At 44.0% G+C, this 20533-nt stretch overlaps 1 protein-coding gene across 8 annotated transcripts in view; it reads left to right on the top strand.

The window, feature by feature from the left end:
- Positions 1-20533, top strand: part of VPS53 (VPS53 subunit of GARP complex) — a 140997-nt gene that overhangs the window by 80739 nt on the left and 39725 nt on the right. For all 8 annotated transcript variants that reach the window (XR_010408670.1, XR_010408673.1, XR_010408671.1 and 5 more), the window contains 4 exons: positions 10115-10357; positions 12996-13143; positions 19160-19242; positions 20203-20281. Coding sequence is in view for 3 of the 8 variants with exons in the window: in XM_045889581.3 (XP_045745537.1) it covers positions 10115-10357; positions 12996-13143; positions 19160-19242; positions 20203-20281 (553 nt within the window). In the remaining 5 variants the exon portion in view is untranslated. The remainder of the gene's footprint in view (positions 1-10114; positions 10358-12995; positions 13144-19159; positions 19243-20202; positions 20282-20533) is intronic.

Here is a 20533-nt window from a genome sequence, read left to right as displayed (position 1 = left end):
CTTCTAAGGGTATTTTTATATCTTGTGAATGTTATCGTTCATTGTATCCATAAATCGAAGAAGCCTGAGTTTGACTCTAATAAGGTCCCAAATGGATCCCAACAACCCCTTCCCATCTGGGCACTGAGCTCTTCTTACATAGCTACACAGGCTTGACCATGTCAGGCACTGGAAAATGGAGAAAGAAAACCTACTCTCTAATATACATGTTTTCAAGTATAATTTGTTTAGGTTTTCATTTTGAGATAATTTAGACTTACAAAAAAGTTACAAAAAATTCTCATAGATCCTTCCCCCAGAGAATGCTACCATTTTATACATAATCACAGTTATCAAAATCAGGAGGGTAACATTGTGCCATGAATGTCCATTTTCTGGCTCAAAGTCCCACCGTGCCTTTGGTTGTCAGGTCTCTTTAGTCTCCCTTAACCTTTAATACTTCCCCAGTCTTTTGTTTGTCTCTCCTGACCTTGACACTTCACAGAGTATTGACAAGTTATTTTCTGCAGTGCCCTCAGTTTCAGTTTGTCTGATGTTTGCTCTTGATTAAATCCAGATTATGCGTTGTGGGCAAGTATACCATGCAGGTGATGTTGTGTCCCTCTGGGTACGTCATATCAGGAGGCACATCATGTGGCTGTGTCCCATTACTGGTGATGTTAACGTTGATCACTTGCTTAAGGTGGCGCCTGCTAGCTTTCTCTGCTGTGAAGCTGCTGTTTTTCTCTTTGTAATTAATAAGTATCTCGTGGGGGGATACTTGGGACTATGTGAATATCCTGTTTCTCCTCACACTTTTCCCACTCATTTTGACATCCTTGATGATTTCTGCCCGAAGCAGTTATTACTGTAGTGTTTGCCAAATGTTGATTTTCTGTTTCCATCATTTCTCCTCTATTGTTAATTGGAGTTCTTCTGTAAGGAAGTACTTCCCCCTCTCCCCCGTGTGCATGTGTATTTCTGTCGGTATGGACTGGTGGATTCTTGCTTTCTTTTATGGATTATCAACCATTTAACATATATGCTTTTTACAAACTCAGGAGTTCCGAAATTTTTCACAAAGCAGCCCACTGCAGCCAAGTTTCTCACAGTCAGAAGAGTATCTTCAAGTTCCAATGTCCGTTATTCACGCAAAGGAGGAAGACCCCTCCTCATCCCTGAACCTCTGTCCCCAGCCACAGGAACTGGTGAAGGCCTTTCCACACTGGAAGGCAGATTTTGGGAAGGTCAAGTTTCTGGAGACAGGCTGGCCCCAGCTCTGAGATGAGGCCTTGTAGCCTGAAGAATGCACTTGGGAGGACCAGACAGACAGTGGCTCAGGCAGGGAGCACAGTAGTGGCTGTGAGAAAGTGCTCAAAGGGAGTTCTCTGGGAAAGCATTTAGGCGCTGAAATTTAGTCCCCTTTTTTTTTTTTTTTGTAATGGTTCTTTGTGGATTAGCAAATTCTTTTTTCCGAGTATGTTTCAGAGAGAAACCATAAGATTAAGAGACTGTTTCAAGTGGAATCACTACATGGAACATTATCATTATTCACCTATTTTATCTTGTAGTTTGTATCTACTCTTTTTGTCCCCAGTTACAAAATGTTTCATAGTAAAGTCGTAGAAAATGAACTTTGTAGAAGACCTTCTATGTTAACAAAAACAACCTCTTGGGGCGCCTAGGTGGCTCAGTCGTCAAGCGTCTGCTCAGATCATGATCCCAGGGTCCTGGGATCGAGCCCCATGTCAGGCTCCCTGCTCCGCAGGAAGCCTGCTTCTCCCTCTCCCACTCCCCCTGCTTGTGTTCCCTCTCTCGCTGTGTCTCTTTCTATCAAATAAAATAAAATCTTTTAAAAAACGAAAACAACCTCCTGCCCACCATCCTCCTCCAAAAAAGAGTTGCTTTCACGTTTTGCCTTGTAAAGCCATCGCCTCCTCCCGTCTATCCATTGGGCTTAGATCCGAAGGTACACAGAAAGGCAGTAATTACTTATTGCTGTTTGCTCCTTTGGAACACCCTGTCTTCTGTGTGAAAAAGTTCTTTCTCTGGGGCGCCTGGGCGGCTCAGTCGGTTAAGTGACTGCCTTAGGCTCAGGTCATGATCTGCAGGTCCTGGGATCAAGCCCTGAGTTGGGCTTCCTGCTTGGCAGGGAGTCTGCTTCTCACTCTCTCCCCCGCCCCCCTTCCCCATCACTTGTTCTCTCTCTGTCTCTCAAATAAATAAATAAAATCTTAAAAAAAAATTATTTCTCAGGAAATTAATAAGACACCTGGAGGAGCAGGTAAAAGATCCGTTATTTATCTATGAGATTACACAGGTCTTGAGCAGCCCACCTGGATGACTGTTTTTGGACAAAGCCCGTTCTTCCCTCATCAACCCAAATTCTTATTTTTAGAAAGGTTTAAAAGCTGTTGGATCCAGAGTTTAAAGTGCATATCTGAGATAACCACGTACTTTCCCCAAACCTATCTGGTCTAGAGAGTCATTTTTCTGAATTATCATAATTCTGGTATCTACTCTTTTCACATGGCCTTGATTCATATAAAGTGTACTCATTGTTCATGATGCTTTGGGCAGAGAGCCAGACCTCCCTTCCTTAGGGACTCTCCATTTCTGTATGAAAAATGAAGTGCGGGCCACTCCTCCTGCCACTTGGCCTCACTAGGATGTTTCCACAGCACCGGGGAAGTAGCAGAAGCTACTCATAGGAGAATTGCGTAGGTTGTGCTGTTGTCGCTCCAGAATAAGCAGCAAAGGCTTGGAAGTAGAAAATAGAGTTCAAGAAATCCATTTCCTCATCTTTTAAAGCAGAGAATCAGACAAAATAATGCCTAAAGCAGTGGCTATTAACCTTTTTTGAGTCACAGATCCCTTTGAGAGCCCAATGAAACTGTAGACTCTTCTTGTCAAAAAAAAAAAATTCACATAAACCCACACTCTATCTTGAGTGCAATTTCAAGGGGTTCTACAAAACCCTTCCTCCCTTTTGTCCAAGACTCCTAAGGGAAGAAACTCAGGTGGGGGACTGATTTTGTACGTATTTCATTCTTGTAGCTCTGACTCAAAAATCTGCAAGGAAGGAAAATCTTAGGCCATTCACAAGCTCCCAGATGACAGAGACCCAACACAGTGTAGTGGAAAGAGCGTGGGCCTGGATGCCAGACAGACCTGGATTTGAGTCCGAGCTCTGCACTCACTAGCCTGGGACCTCAAGCATGGTACTCAACCTCTCAGAGTTGGTTTTGTCCTCTCTCCAGTGCACTTAGTGGCAAGGATGAGATGAGAGGACATGTTGGCACTTGGCATGAGTGATCAGGAGCTGTGCCTGCCCTGCCCGCCTGGTGCCATTGTTCCAGACTCGTCAGCGGTTGGGTGGCCTGATCAGTGTTGCCAGCTTTCTGTTGGGCCTGGCATGGGGTCTGCCCTCTCGTCTTCCCAGCTTCCCACCTGCCCAGGGAAAGTTCTGGCAGCACCTGAGCCAGCCAAAAGCCAAACAGCAGTAGGAGGACTGCAGAGCCGGGACCTAGGGAGGAGAAAGGAAGTAGAGATATCCCCAAAGCCATCTCCTTAGCGGAGTTGGCTGAGCTGTCCTTCTATGCTTTAAGTGGCTTTCTCAATTTTTGTTTATGTTCCAGAAGGAAGTTCATATAACTTTTACTCTTGGGAATGTAGTGATTTTCTCTGGCTGACTCTTGGAGAAGAGATTTCTCAGCATAGACACTCTTCAAATTGCAGGCAAGAGTGCCCCCATTACTCCTCAGGACTTCAGTCTGTGTTTCCTGTAAACAAGCACGCAGTCTACCTAACCACAGTACACCTATCAACATCAGGAAGTTAACTTGATCCATTAGTACCATTTTATTCGTAGACGCCACTCCATTTCGCTGGTGGTCCCCGTCCGTCATGTCTTTTCTCGATCCAGGATCCATGCCAGGACCGCAGGGTCCATATACTTGTCATGTCTCTTTGGTCTCTCCAATCCAGAAAAACAACTCATTCTTTCTTTATCTTTCATGACCTTGAAATTTTTGAAGAGTACAGGCCAGTTCGTTTGTGGAATGTCCCTCCATCTGGGTTTGACTAATGTTTCCTCATGATTTATGATTTATGCAGAAGCGGGGCCAGGCTCTTCTCAGTAATTCACATCAGGAGGTGCGCAGTGTCAGTTTGCCCTACAACTTGTGGTGTTCATTTGTCTGCCAGGCATCTCTTTTTATTAATAAGTAATTACTAACAATTAGTAACTGTCGGGAGAAACGTTGAAACCATATAAGTAGGTTTTTTTCTCATCTTTTACCTCCCGCTGGTACTTGCCTGAATCATTTATTACTAAGATAGTTGCTGAATTGAGGATTTTTCTTTTTTTTTTTTTTTTTTAAGATTTTATTTATTTATTTGACAGAGAGAGATAGTGAGAGCAGGAACACAAGCAGGGGGAGTGGGAGAGGGAGAAGCAGGCTTCCCGTGGAGCAGGGAGCCCGATGCGGGGCTCAATCCCAGAACCCTGGGATCATGACCTGAGCCGAAGGCAGATGCTTAACGACTGAGCCACCCAGGCGCCCGAGGATTTTTCTAATACCAGCATTTCTTCTGCGTTTATTCGTTTGCATTATAGTTTAAGAAAAAGCTTTCTCTTTTCCCCACTTACTATGTCAGCACGTACTCGTGGGTTATAGCTGTTACTACCTTTTTTTAAGTTTATGTTGGAATAAATTTAAACCTACATAAAAGTTTCAGAAATAGCGCAGATTTCCCATATTCCTTTCTCCCCAGTTCTCCTGATGTTAACGTCTTACATAACCACAGCACAGTTACCACACCAGCAAGTTAACATTGGTACAGTTCTATTTACTAAACTCAGACCTTATTTGGATTTCCCACTGATGTCCTTTTCCTCTTTCAGGATCCATCATTATTTTATTGTTTAAATTGTCCCTGATTTGTCCACTGGAACCCCTTCAGGCTGGTTTTTCATGCTTTTTGCATGTGCCTGTCATTTCTGGGGCCCTTGCTTTCTGGCACAACAGAACATACCAGCCTCACCTGGTACTTTGCTACCCCAGCCCTGGAGTCACCCATTTTTCCAGGCTCTCTTGTTTCTTTGGCAGGGAATGATATTTAGAAACTAAGTTCTGGGGGCGCCTGGGTGGCTCAGTTGTTAAGCGGCTGCCTTCGGCTCAGGTCATGATCTCCTGGGATAGAGCCCCGCATCGGGCTGCCTGCTCAACGGGAGCCCTGCTTCTCCCTCTCCCACTCCCCCTGCTTGTGATCCCTCTCTCACTGTCTCTTTCTGTGTGTCAAATAAATAAATAAAATCTTTAAAAAAAAAAAAAGAAACTAAGTTCTGGGCATCAGGTATGTTCATTACTGCCTGGATGTCATGCTCTTAGGTCCTCACAGCTGAGAGAGCTAAGGACTATATGTATGTATATACATATATGTATGAACACATACATCTGTATCTATTTCTATACCAACTTACATATTAAAACCTGCAAGTTTATGCTGATAACTCTGGTTCTGATCCAACACTGCAGGATTTATTTTCTCCTCCCCGTTTCCTCGTCTCTAACTATGTTCTGCAGCAGTGAGAAACTTGGCTCCCCAGATATTCCATGAATTTACTTATTTGCTCCATTTACCTGTGTGTAATCCAGCTCCCACTTGTGCCTAAGCTAGACCTTGGCTCCCCAACCCCACTGACCACACCAGAGCCAAATCCTCAGCCCCAACCCAAGGGCAGGGGAGGAAGGGGTGCAAATTAGCTTGAGAACCCTTGAGTTAACAAGCTCTGTAAGCTCCTGGGGATCCTAAGCTGCATTGCCCATGCTCAACTCCTTGCCAGCTTTGTCTGACTGCCATCTTCCTTTCCCTGTGCCATTCCAGTTAGAATATTGTTGCTAGGGATGCCGACTGCAAATCCACCAGAAGAAACTGCCTGGGTCATTTCATTGATCATCGGGACCCCCAGCCGTAGTTTGCATGGCCCCCTGACATGCTTATACAGTTCTTGGGCAGAAAGCTCCCGTTACAGGGGAGGGGGTGAAAGATACCATCCACACCCATGATATGTTCCTTTAAGGTGCAGAGAAAGTGAACACAGCCACAAGTGCAATGCCATCTGTCTGTATAGTACCTCAGTGTTGTAAAATCAAAGCATGGTACAGTGGATAGAGCTGGGCTTTGGAGTCAGACATCCGCACATTCAGATTCCAGCTCCGACAAATTCTGTGACCTAGGGCAAGCTATATTATTTTGCTCAGCCTCAGTTTCGTCATTTACAAGATGAAGATAAGAATGCCTTCTCTTCAGGGCTATTGTGAAGAGATTGTATTTCTAATGCCCCCGGCGCAGTGCCTGGTTTATAGGCTTGTGGCCAGGTGGGAGATTGTGGCGGACGGCATGAAGGCAGGAAGCTACCAGTAGTTTGCTGTGGGAAATACAGAGGACTGTATAAATCAAACTGTAGGTCATACTTCTCCAAGTCCCCTCCTCCTTACATCCCCCCTTCCACACACCCTATACTGTGCTCGCTTCTGACTCCAGGCCTTTATTCCCTCACCTGAGTCTGCTGCGAAATTCTCTCTCTAGTTTCCTTTGTCTGAAAGAAATTGTTCATATTGTCTGTACTGCTAAATTAGCATTTTGTCGCTGTCTTGGAATCTGAATATCATGAACATGAAGGTCCTATCTCCCCAGGCAGACCAAAGCTTCTGATGGGCCAATGCTGTGTCTTTTTTTTTTTTTTTAAAGATTTTATTTATTTATTTGAGAGAGGGAATGAGAGACAGACAGCAGGAGAGGGAGGAGGGTCAGAGGGAGAAGCAGACTCCCTGCTGAGCAGGAAGCCCAATGCGGGACTCGATCCCAGGACTCCAGGATCATGACCTGAGCCGAAGGCAGTCGCTTAACCAACTGAGCCACCCAGGCGCCCCGGGCCAATGCTGTGTCTTACCCCCATACCCAGCAGCACCTTGATCAGGGCTTAACTCTTTATAAACTCTTACTTGATTGTAATTATTTTTTGTTTTTAATTTTTTTTTAAAAGATTTTTTTTTTTTTTTTTAATTCATGAGAGACCGAGCGAGAGAGAAAGGCAGAGAGAGAAGCGGGCTCCCAAGGAGCAGGGAGCCCGATGCGGGACTCGATCCCAGGACCCTGAGATCATGACCTAAGCCGAAGGCAGACGCTTAACCATCTGAGCCACCCAGGCGCCCTGTAATTGTTTTATAGTGTAAAAAAACATCTCCTTATGACTCCAGTCAGCAGGTCAATAGACCACACACTCTTTTCTCTAGTCGTCTTACAAGAAGGTCTCGCCAGAATTCAGGCTAGTGTTTGGTACCTGAAAGAAAGGACAACCTTTGTTGTTTTTTTAGTTGAATTCATTATATCTTACATGTGTAGCACCCAGAGCCTTGCACGTATGAAGTGCTTAGTTGAAAATTGATGGGATTGGACACGTTGATCACTCGTTTCCCAGTGTGGCATAGAAGCATGCAGGTGCAGGGGCGCCTGGGTGGCTCAGTTAGTTAGGCAACTGCCTTCGGCTCAGGTCATGATCCTGGAGTCCCTGGATCGAGTCCCGCATCGGGCTCCCTGCTCGGCGGGGAGTCTGCTTCTCCCTCTGACCCTCCCCCCTCTCATGCTCTATCTCATTCTCTCTCTCAAGTAAATAAAATCTTTAAAAAAAAAAAAAGAAGCATGCAAGTGCAAAGAGTCGCATTCGTTGTAAGGGAGGGAAGCTCACTCTGAGGTGTGTATCTCATCTGCACGGAGAACAATGTCAGAAGTAACCTGGGAGTCAGCCTAAGTATGGAAGATCTTCAGAGGTTTTTTTTTAAGTGGAAATTTTCTTTATGTTCTATGAGCATGATTAATTTATAATCTTATTGATTGGGTTGGCTCTGAAATACGAGGCAGGAGAGTAAGTATCCTGACTTCAGCTACTAGGGGAATTGGATGAGTGGTTAAAGTAAAAACACTTCGGAGCCCTGGCCTCTGTTTTTGTTGGCACTAGAGATTTGGCAATTAGAATCTGCCCTAAGGAGACTCAAGTGGAACCTTTTGCTTTCTGTTACATGTTCTCCACTGCACCAGCCCCTGCCCCATCTCCACCTACCCACCCTTCTGTTCCCATCCTTCGGGAACAAAGTGTGGGGGCTGATCCGCTGCATATGTCTTGGGCACAGACATAGAAGATTAGCTTCACACATATGCATGAGGGGTGGGCCTGGGGAGAGCAGAAGTAACAGACCTTATCCCTACGCTCAAGGAGCGTGTGGTAACATATAATCGGAGAATAAGATTCTACTGTATAGCAAGCACCTTTCCCCTTAGGTACCAGCTTTAGCTTCTCAGTGATGGCGAGAATGCTGTCTCAAGGATTCTGAAAGGACACCAAAGATCAGTGAAAAAGAGAGCCATTATTGATGGCATCGCCTGCTGCAGGCCCAGGATGTGAGAAGGCCGTCCTGTTTCTTGAACATTTGACATTCTTACACTTGATAGTAAAGTGTTAAATAATAATAATAAAGCGTGAGTGTGTTGCAGGTGACAGAAGTTGAAATCAAGACAGAGGGTTGGCGCGAGTAGGCCAAGCCTGCAGATGATTGGAGAGGTGGCAGAGGGGCATGTTGGCCAGGGGAGGCATCCAGGCATCACAGGCGAAGGCCCAGAGTCGGGGGTACAGATGGGGCAGGGGGCAGTTAAGGTGAGTCTGGCTGGAGTGGAGGGTCCCTGTGCAGGAGCAACGAGAGATTAAATGGCAGGATGGGGCAGGCAGAGGTGGCGGGGAACGGGGGTGGTGACCCTGCAGCTTTCCAAGGTTAACTAACGAGTTATTTCCCTGCTCGCTGACCATCACCACAAGGACCTAGCCTAGGCCTGAAGTTCTTTGAGGGCAGAGTGGCTACATCTGGATATAATCAACTTTCAGTAAGAAAAGCTCTTGAGTAAAATGTCAGTTTTCTTCTATTCCTGCTAATTGATGCTGTGTGTGGTTCTTGTCTTGTTCTTCCTGTTATATAAATACATTTTGAAAGCACAGCTGGATTCCTGTAGCCTTAGACAGTAACCTAAAAAGATGTAAAATGTCAAGGGGTGGGGACTTCTCCCATTCTTCATACAGCTCAACTGTGCAGGAAACAATGAGTAGAGCCCTGCTGGCCCCGAGCTGTGATGACTCAGTGGGGAATGGGGGGACAGCTGCAGTCATCAGCACCATCATGACCTGCTGCAAGCCTGGGGCTGCCACACCCTCTCTTCTCCCAAGATTTTTTACACCTTCGATTCTGGAAGTTTTAAGGAAAAAAAATGGATAAAAGGAGAAAGAAAACATTAGAATACTTCTTCACTATTTCTGTTTCAGCATCTGTCCCGTGGGCACATGTAGGTTAATGATATCAAAATATTTGCTGACATCATAACCTTTTTGTGTTTTCAGAGATAGGAAGTCCAGTAGAGTGGTTAAAAGCATGAGGTTTGAGCCAGGCTGTTTGATTTTGAATCCTGGCTCCCCTACTCTCTTGCTCTATGACCGTGGACAAGGTCCTTAACTTTTCTGCACCTTGCTTTTTGAAAATGAAGACAGGAATACTACATACTTCATAATGTTACTGTGAAGATTGAGTGAAGTTCAGTGAAAGGACACTTCTAAAGTGCTGACATAGTGCATGCCCCAGTACATCGTAAGTGTTCAGAAAATGATCACTGTTGTCACTTAGGGTTTTCATTTGCGGAGAGAGGAGATGGTACTAGTATGGTAGTAGGAACAGCGCAAGCACTTAAATGGTAGCTTCTAGGCTCAGCTGTGCCACTAAATTATGTGACAAACTTTCTAGACCTTAATTTTTTCATCTCTTAGAGGGTCCAATAATACCTTATCTCCCCTACAGAGGCTTGGGGTCAGATGTGATCATGAAATGCCTTGAAAAGTATAAAGCAGCACAAAAATAAATGACATATATTCTTGCTGCTGTTATTGTAGGAGTGCTGGTGGTAGTTAATGAAGGTATGGATAGAAGTGGTCCAGTTTTAAATGTGAAAAGCATTAGGAATGATTTACTCATGGCAGGTAAGCACATTTTCTTTATCTTTCTTGAAATAACGTTGCAGGCTTTCTTCCTCCTAGAAACCTTGGAGAGCTGATTGACCGGTTTGTGGCCGATTTCAAAGCCCAGGGGCCACCTAAGCCCAACACTGACGAAGGGGGTGCCGTGCTCCCCAGCTGTGCTGACCTCTTTGTCTACTACAAGAAGTGCATGGTGCAGTGCTCTCAGCTCAGTACTGGGGAGCCAATGATCGCCCTGACCACCATTTTCCAGAAGTACCTCCGAGAATATGCCTGGAAAATCCTCTCTGGCAATCTACCCAAGTGAGTGCTATTCTTCCTGATCGGAGTGGTGAAGTAAGATTCTGAATATACCTAAATATGGGAATCTCAGGAAATGTACTCTGAAATTGTTTACTGAACTACTAAGAGTCTCAAGGAGGGAAACACTCTTACTGAGTTCCCAGGGGTTTGAGACTATTTCCTTTCTAATGATCAAGACTGTTAGAGGGAATGCCCACACTAGCTGCCAGCACAGGTCAGATCTTAACCACAGTGGACTCAAGGGAGTCCGTTCCATTATGTATGTATTTAATTTATATAGGTTCAACAATAGGTTGTTGGCAAAAAAAGGTAAGGTGGTGGTAGTAATAACTCTTAAACAGCATGGGCAGTTTCATTCAATGAGAGTATGCCCTGGGATGATGAGCACACGGGAGGCATGAATCTGCTTTTCCCTCGATCTGATTACGTTCCCAAGTCTCTCTTATGGTGTGTGTGTCTTGTTGAATAGAGTCTAATGTTTAAAGATGTGGTAGGATTTGGGGAGAGGGGGTTACATAGCACAGCCCCTAATTATAGTGACTTCACTGTATTCTGGGACATTAGAATATTGTTATATTGCTTATTAGAGTTTAAAGATTTTGGGTTCTGGGGCGCCTGGGTGGTTCAGCCAGTTAAGCGTCCAACTCTTGATCTCAGCTCAGGATTTGATCTCAAGGTCATGAGTTCAAGCCCTACATTGGGCTGTGGAGCCAAAGATTTTTGGTTCTACAGCAATTTCAATTATGATGGAATATGATCTAAAGTAATGCTTTGGAATTTATTATTTATAAATCATCCCCATGGCTAAATTCAATAATTCTGGAAGTAGTTGCTGTTGTTTTCACTAAAATGTGTCATATGTGGGAGTTTACATTATTTGGAGGAAAGAAAATAAAATTCCTGTGCTCTAACCAGAGATTTGAAGTAACAGATATGTCTCACCAATGAGAGTTTCTTTGACTATCATAAAAAATTTTTTAGACATTCTGATCATCAAAATAATGTAAGTTTATTATAGTTTAGAAAACACAGAAAAGCAGAAAGACAAAAATAAAAGCCAGCTATAATCTCACCACCCAGAGAAAACAAATTTAACTTTTTAGTATGTGTTTTCTGTTCTTCTGTGCTTTCGTTTGTTTAACAGTATTGGGACTCTACTGCTTGTAGTTTTGTACCCTGCTGCTTTTACTTAACATCACCCTGCCAGCATTTTCCCCATGTGTCACAGCAGGAAACAAATGGTGTGCTCAGCTAGGGTATTGTTGCCAAAGCAGCTATTCACAGAAATGGGGGCAAGGTGAAAGGAACCAACAGAGGATTCTGAAGCATCCAGATTCTAGGGGGTAATTATTACCACTTTAAAACTCACCTGAGAGCTGGGGCTGTGGACAAAGGGTTGCCACACAGAAAATGGAGGGCCACAGTCACTGCCCACACCACACAGAAGCAGAGGGAGTGGAGGCCTTGTTAAGGCTCAGACTTCCCACTCCTCTACCGCTCCAACTTCTTGTCGCATCTCCCGTTGACTGAACCCCGCAGGAGGCCAGAGGGCCCGGGAGCCAGGGTGGTAAGTCTGAGGAGGTCAGTCTCCTGAGCCACAGAGAAGGGAAGAAAAGGTAACGAATGGATCTGGGAGGCCAACAGAGAACGTTCAGCACTTGTGACAGTACAACGTCCTCAAAACACTTTTCAGGATGTCATGATAATCCAACGTGCAGGAGAACCTCATTGAACTTCTGAAGTTCTTACTTATCTTTCTCTTAATTGATCATTTAGGTTGGGCTCACTCTTTTAGTATTTTAAATAACACTCAAAAAAGCATCCTTGAACGGGAGTAGAACTACTGGGTCAAGTAATGTGAACATGTTTTTTAAGCTCCTGACGTATACCTCCAGGAAGGTTGTACAACTTAATGCTCCTGACCCATAGTGCAAGAGACTGTCAGCATCCTCACACCCTTGTAAGTGCTGGAAATGACGATATTGTCAAATCTGTGATTACCAGTAAGACTGGGCAGTGTTAGGGTTATTTTTAAAATATTTTTATTTTTAAGGTAAGTGTCATTGAGTTCTGTCTTTTTAAAAAAAATTTAGACTCTCACAATGGAAAGAGCAGGAGGTTTTATAACTATTTGTACATTTTGTGAACACATGATTAGATCAGTAGAAAGGGGTGAGGCAGCTGGGGCTTTGGGCAGGAACCATGTCTTAACATTCACTTTGGTACCCCTCCACAAGCACAATGTACAAATTCCTGTGCAGAATTTTCTTACCGGAAACAGTTGTAGAACAAGCTTTTGTGCTACAGATGATCCTAACAGCTCTTCGGATCAGGAGATGCTAAGCTAAGCAGAGAGGCCACTCAGTAGCCTTCTCTGTGAGTATCAGAGTCCTCATAGTTAATGTGACTGATTACTGGCTCACTGTTGGAATTGTTTCTTCCTACTCCTGATGGTCAGAGAGCTTAAACAGATGATAGTCAAGGTAAGGTCAATAGGAAAAAGCTCATTGTATGTGGGTTTGTTTGGGCCACGTCCAGCCTTTCCTTCCCCCTTTTCTTTGTCTTAAGATGTGCAGTTACCAGTTCAGGAAGCAAATGAAAAGTCCCAGCCTAACCTGTTCCTGTTCCTTTTCCTCAGAACCACAAGCAGCAGTGGAGGCCTGACCATCAGCAGCCTCCTCAAGGAAAAGGAAGGCTCAGAAGTAGCCAAGTTCACTCTAGAGGAGCTCTGCCTCATCTGCAGCATCCTAAGCACAGCAGAGTACTGTCTGGCCACCACCCAGCAGGTGAGCTGCCCACCGCCTCCTTTTCCTGAACCATCTGGGCCTGTTGACTCAGCAGGTAAAATTGTGGGCCTTCACAAGTCATGTACAACCTTGGGCAGACCAGTTTTCATAGGGAAAGCTTGCTGTCCAGCCAGACGACGGTCCAGCCAGCCATCTTACAGAGGAGCCTTGTTAAAAAGAGACTGGGCAAGAAAGTATGACTGATCTCCTCCCCAGAGTTGTTTCAGCTACTCAGAGGGCATGCCCTCTTGAAAGTAGGTCAGTAGCACTGTTTCCCATATGGGAAAAGCAGTGACAAACCTAACGATGCTAGGACCCGGCCTCTGGTGGTGATGAGTCACAACCAGTGATTCCATTCTCAGAAGTGTTACTAGGCTAAGCAAAATCCTTTGGGCTTTTATGTGTCTCCTGAAATGTACATAGCATCCTCAGTCTGCCTAAACAAACAACCATTGTTTGGATACTGACGTTCAGGAACTGTGCAGCAGGAAAGGGTGATGCCTCTCCTGGAGCTCCCCATTAGCAGGAGGAAGACCCAGAAGAATTTTCCGTTTAGCCTTCGACGTGGGATTAGAAGTTCCTTTTCACATTTGGTCTGGAATTCACCTAAGGCCAAGAGAAGGAAAATAATTGGAGAAGGTTGTGCTCTTCCCCCCTTTTTGGGTTTATTATTTACACATGTCTGGATCATGAGAAGGTAGTCATAAATTATGGTTCAGACAGTACTGCTTGGAGTGCCTGTAAGCCAGAGCAAGACTACAAGAGGCCAAAATAAGAAGTGTTCCCCCCAGAACTTCACAGTTGAGGTTAAGCCAGCCAGAGGCAATAGCATGCTCTGTTTGGGGACGTGGTCACATTGAGTCACACAGGGAATGATCTGTAGAGGTTTGGCCTTGGAACCAGAGACAGCAATCCCTTCAGCCCCAAGAACTGCCAGGGCAGGACAGCAGTATCTGTGAGGACCTCCAACGCAGAGGTCCCAGAGTTCAGTGATGAAGAAACACTATCTATTTAACTGTTTTGCATGTGTGCAGAAAAGGAAGACACACACATATAATAGCGTATTTTAAAAAATAAAATTAAAAGTAAACCAAGTAAATAAATAATTTTAAAAATTAAAAATAAAAGTAAAATAACCATGGAACCAAAGGGGAAAAACCATTAAAATAATGACTTAATCCCATCACCATCATATTAGCAGTTTGGCGTATTTTCTTTCAGTCCTTTTTCATGAACATAGTTTTTGGGTTTTTTTTTTTTTAATTTTTTATTTATTTGCGAGAGAGAGAATGAGAGACAGAGAGCATGAGAGGGAGGAGGGTCAGAGGGAGAAGCAGACTCCCTGCCGAGCAGGGAGCCCGATGCAGGACTCGATCCCGGGACTCCAGGATCATGACCTGAGCCGAAGGCAGTCGCTCAACCAACTGAGCCACCCAGGCGCCCCTCATGAACATAGTTTTGTATGCTATAATCTTAACTTAATTCAGTCTCATATCCCTTTGTTGTTTTTATTAACATCACAGCACTAGCATTTCTCCTGTTGCTATAATATCTTTATTGCCAACATTGTTAATAGTTATATATTATTTCATTAAGGGATAACACCATAAATTATTTCACAGTATCCCTCATAATTATTTATGCTGTTTCAGGTTTTAGCTTCTAAAGTAATCCTACAGGGGCACCTGGGTGGTTCAGTTGGTTAAGCATCTACTTTAGAATCGGGTCATGATCCCGGGGTCCTGGGATCGAGTCCTGCATTGGGCTCCCTGCTCGGCGGGAAGTCTCCTTCTCCTGCTGCCTGCCCCTCCCCCTGCTTGTGCTCTCTCTCTCTCTCTCTCTCTCTCTGTGTCAAATAAATAAATAAAATCTTTAAAAAAAAAAAGAAAAATTAAAAAAATAAATTAATCCTATAGAGAACATCTAATATGTTTTGCATTTTTCTAGAATAGATACTTAAAGTTCTGGAAGTACTAGTAGATCAAAGACCATTTTGATGACTCATGATAAATGTAGCCAAATTTTCTGTTATTTAGTGAAGTGTTTTTTTTTTTTAAGATTTTATTTATTTGTCAGAGAGAGAGAGAGAGCACAAGCAGGGGGAGCGGCAGGCAGAGGGAGAAGCAGGCTCCCCGCTGAGCAAGGAGCCCGATGTGGGACTTGATCCTAGGACCCTGGGATCATGACCTGAGCTGAAGGCAGATGCTTAACCGACTGAGCCACCCAGGCGTCCCTAGTGAAGATTATTTTTACTGATTATAAAAGTTAGTACATTCTTAGCACCTATATAGTGATCTCTAAATACCATTTTCCCCTAAAAGAAACCAGAGATTCCTCAGAATTGAGTAATTCCAGGTCTGGAACAGGAAATGTACATGATGAGCCTGGAGCATCATGTCATGCAAAAAGCAAGAAAAATATCAAAGACGGTGACTCATTTCAGAAGGATTCAGGAGTCATAATGGGCTTATTGTACAAAAGGATATACCTGTAAATGTGACCCTATTCATAATTAGGGTCTTTGAAGCTGTAATTAAGTTAGGATCTCAAGAAGAGATTATCTTGCATTTAGGGTGAACCCTAAATCCAATGACTGGCATCCTTAGAAAGGAAAGGGAGATCTAACAGTCACAGGGAAGAAGGCCACATGAAGATAGAAGCAGAGATTGGAGTGATGTGTCTATAAGCCAAGGAACACCAAAGATTGCCAGCAACCAGAAGATAGAAGACAGGCATGGAATAGTTTCTCTCTCAGAACTTCCAGGAGGAAACAACCCGGCCAACACCTTGATTTTGGACTTCTGGCCTCTGGAACGGTGAGAGAATAAATTTCTGTTTTGAGCCACCACGTTTGTAGTAATTTGTAAGAGCATCCTAAGAAACGGATACAGAAGCCAACCTAGGGGCGCCTGGGTGGCTCAGTCATTAAGCGTCTGCCTTCAGCTCGGGTCATGATCCCAGGGTCCTGGGATCAAGCCCCATATCAGGCTTCCTGCTCAGCGGGAAACCTGCTTCTCCCTCTCCCACTCCCCCTGCTTGTGTTCCCTCTCTCGCTGTGTCTCTGTCAAATAAATAAAATCTTAAAAAAAAAAAAAGCCAACCTAAATAAGCTCTGCTGGTCAAAGGTGGGATGTATAAGCATCAATGAAAAGTCAACTACAATGCATTGAAAACATCAGATATGCTTAAATCCATGTGGTTGTGATGATTTCTCTTTTTTTAGTGCACTTATCATCTTCAAAGACACTAAGAAACCACTGGTATGAATTGAATACTGGTAAATAAAGAGAAGTTCTTTTTTTTTTTTAAGATTTTATTTATGGGGTGCCTGGGTGGCTCAGTTGGTTGGGCGACTGCCTTCGGCTCAGGTCATGATCCTGGAGTCCCTGGATCGAGTCCCGCATCAGGCTCCCTGCTCAGCAGGGAGTCTGCTTCTCCCTCTGACCCTCCCGACCCTCCCCCCTCTCATGTGCTCTCTCTCTCAAATAAATAAATAAAATCTTAAAAAAAAAAAAAAGATTTTATTTATTTATTTGACACAGAGCGAGATAGCAAGAACAGGAACACAAGCAGGGGGAGTGGGAGAAGGAGAAGCAGGCCTCCTGCCGAGCAAGGAGCCCGATGCAGGGCTCAACCCCAGGACCCTGGGATCATGACCTGAGCCGAAGGCAGATGCTTAACCGACTGAGCCACCCATGGACCCCAGGAAATATATCTTTATAGCAGAATTTTAGCTAATGAAGAAGGAAAGAATTAGAACATCATTCTTTTATACCTCCTAATGAAATAATGGATCTGGGCATTGACTGTCAATGGCTGCTGACATTACAAAAAAGAGTCAAGCATCATGTATCTCCTGATAGACATACACAACACTGGGACGCCTGGGTGGCTCAGTCAGTTGAGCCTGTGCCTTTGGCTCAGGTCATGATCCCAGGGCCCTGGGATTCCTGGGATCGAGTCCCTCATCAGGCTCCTTGTTCAGCAGGGATCCTGCTTCTCCCTCTGCCCCTCGCCGCTCCCCCTGCTTGTGCTCTCTCTCTCTCTCTCTGACAAATAAATAAAATCTTAAAAAAAAAAGTACAAAACAGCATCATGAAATAGTTTTCTAAAAAAGAGAGAGAAGAACCTGAATCTGATCAAGCTTCTACATCAAACTACAATTTATAGAAAATACAAGGAACAGAGAGGAACATGTTAATACCTCGTGGGTACAATCAACAAAATCCAAACTATGGGAAATTCTACAGAGCAAACAATCCAGTTTCCTTAGAAAAAAATTGCAGAAAGAGGGCAAAAAAATGGAGGGAGAAACCAGAGACAAGAATCCAGGCAGTGAAGAACTGAAAAATAAAAACTTAAAAAATTTTAATGCCAATAATGTATCAATATCGACTAATTAATTCTGTAACACTTTTACACCTGTTGTTGCATTCGTTCATCCAAGAGATCTTCAGGAAGCACTTACTATGGTAAGGACCAGGCACTATATTTCATGTTAATTAACAGTAGTGAATAAAGTAGATAGTTTCTTACTGTCAGGGAACTTAGAACTAAAGGAGGAGCCGGGATAGTAGTAAGTAAGCCAAGATGTAACTTCAGTTTTGTGGTGAGTGCTAGTTAGGGAGTTGCCTACTGAAGTAGCTGGTCAAGGAGGGCGTCTCTGAGGAGAGGTGGTATTGAAGCAGAGACCGAGGGTGAGCAAAGGAGACTGCTAGGTGAGGAGTGTGGAAGGATTGGGAGGTGGGGGGTAGCAAAGCAAGGGAGCTGCTTAGGAGGGGTGGGCAAGGAGTGTTTCAGGAAGTGTGAAGTATGAAGGCCCTGAGAAGGTATCTATGAACTTGCCATGTTCCAGAACCCTAAGTTATAGCAGTAAGTTAAGCCAAGCAGGCAAGGAGAAAAGAAGATGTGAGCCAGAGAGCCAGGCAGGACCCAAATCATAGTTAGAAAGTTTGGGTTTTATTTTTAGTGTAACAGGAAGAGGCCACTGCAGAGTTGAAGCATTGAAAGCCTTCACTATAATTTGCTTCATTGGTTCCCTACAAACATGTGGATTGTTTCCAGTTTTGTCACTAACATAAACAAGGCCAGAATGTAAGCTTTATGAAGAGAGGATCTTCTGTTTTGTTCACTGAGTAACTCACCTACTCTGTTACAGAGCCTGGCACAAACAGGCTTTCTGAAAATTGTGGTTGAATTAATGAATGCTGCAAAGAATACTTGCAGATCTTTGTATATCACTATCATTGTATATTTCTAGATGTGAAATTGCTGTTTTTTAAAGAGTGTGTATATTTAAATTTCTGCTTCTTAAATAAATTGCCTTCTGAAAGGTTACACTAATTTACACACCCTTAAGAGCATTTTTTAATTTAAGACAAAACACTCGTTATTCTTAAGAGTTTGTGTAATCAATAGCTTTGGGAGTGCTGGGTGAGTCAATTCCCGGGATGCTTTGAGATGTTTACAATTCCTGGTCAGTTGTCTTTTTCTTTGAGGCAGCTGGGAGCACGGCCAGTGTTTCTCTCTTTGGCTGTAGGCTGATGAGGGCAGACTGTGTTTCTTTTGTTTACCTCTGTATCCCCAACACCTTAACATAGTGGGTGGCCCATTGTAGCACTCAGTGAATTCTTTAACTGATTTTACTGCCACACACCACCAGAGGCTTCTAAGCCTGCAGTTCATGGAGCAGGGAGGATCCTGAAAACTGGGGTCTTTTTAACATTAATGAAATGAACTGTCAGTGTGTCAGCAGCCCAGTGCTAAAGGGCACGGGTTCTGGAGGAAGTTTGACTCCTGGCCCTACCACGTACTGTCGCACCTCCCATTTTCTCTTCTGTAAAATAAAGATAATAATAGACTCTTCCTAATGGGGTTGTGAGAATTTAATGAATCAGTACATGAAAAGTGCCCGGAATTGTACCTGAATCATCAAACTCAGTAAATATTAAGTATTCTTATGATGGTACTCCTTTGGATCACTGTTAAGCATGTTTTTCTCTCTTATTTTTAATAGCTAGAAGAAAAACTCAAGGAAAAAGTTGATGTAAGTCTGATTGAACGAATCAATCTGACTGGAGAAATGGATACGTTCAGCACGTATGTACCTTGCACATATTTGCTTAAGGCCTGCCCTTTACCCTTCAAAAAGCAGCATGTCTCAGGCTGTCGGCTTTAGGCCACCATGGAACCTAAGAGATTTCCAGGGCCCCCTGTCGAATCAGGATTATTCTCCAGCAGCCAGTAAGAAGAAGCATTAGAAGCTAGTGCGGCTGCCTCCCATTTGGCCTGCTCAGATGCAGTCATTTTTAGCTTACGGGATCTTTATTATTGCCCTATCTAGAATAACCAAAGGGAAGAAATCCTACCTTGACCATCCCTGCAGGAAGGTCAAGTCCAAGGCCTCCTGTCCGCTCCCCACCCCACCCCAGATCCACAGAGGGCCAGCCCCTCCTTCAGTGTTTCAGAACATAAAGTGTGAGCAGGTTGATTTTAGCCAGGTCGGAGGTGGGGGGAAGCGCAGAGAGGGTTGTTGGGGTGGAGAGTGTCTGTCCAAGAAGTTCAGACTGTAAAGCCTTCTCAAAATAGTTCTTTCGCTGGTGTTGCCTTGCGGTATTTTTGTTGTGGTCAGTAAATGAGATTGGGGTAGGCCTTACTAAGGAAACATTAGGATTCTCTTCTTAGGTCATTTCCTCTCCTTTTCTCAACTTTTTTTTTTTTTCAAGTTCTGATTTAAACATTTTGAGCAAACAGGTGCTTTAGGAGTAAGAAGTGAAGGAGGGATTCTGGGTGGAGTGATTAGGGAGACTAGCCATGGAATTTTGTGACCTGACTCAGTGGGGACACACCCAAATAAGACCAGGACATGCAGCAAGAATGAAGAGCCAAAATGCTCCTCATTGTCATCCATTCCCTTTTGAAATCAAACTCAAGTTTTTCTGATGAAATGATGAATCTAATTTTGATATGGGTGCCTAAAAGATTTGGCAGGGGCTGTGTTAGTCATTCAAAAAGTTATTTCTTTGAAGTGATGACCACCATAATTTGTTTGATTTGCAGTGTCATCTCTAGCAGCATCCAGTTGTTGGTTCAAGATCTGGATGCTGCCTGCGATCCTGCCCTGACTGCCATGAGCAAGGTGAGGTTTGGGGAATGCTTCTTCTTAGACCTCCAAGAGTGACCCCAAGTGGTTGCTATCAGCCCTGGCCTGTGGCTTCTTCAGGTTCCTCACTGCTTCAAGTGTCAGCTGGGAGAGAATGGGAGGCCTCCAGGAGATGAGTTTATCTTGTGCTTTAGGTCAATTGCTTGTCCTCTGAGAATGAGACAGGCAACAGGTGTGTTTGTTAAGTCTACAGGAGATGTCTTTTTGTTTAGCATCTGACACATGCTG

Source organism: Mirounga angustirostris, unplaced genomic scaffold (genome assembly GCF_029215605.1).
Source record: "Mirounga angustirostris isolate CCGP_5_RB_7025 unplaced genomic scaffold, mMirAng1.0.hap1 SCAF_17, whole genome shotgun sequence".
Classification (NCBI taxonomy): Eukaryota; Metazoa; Chordata; class Mammalia; order Carnivora; family Phocidae; genus Mirounga; species Mirounga angustirostris.
Note: the sequence above shows the minus strand (reverse complement) of the source record. Positions and strands in the feature narration are given on the sequence as shown.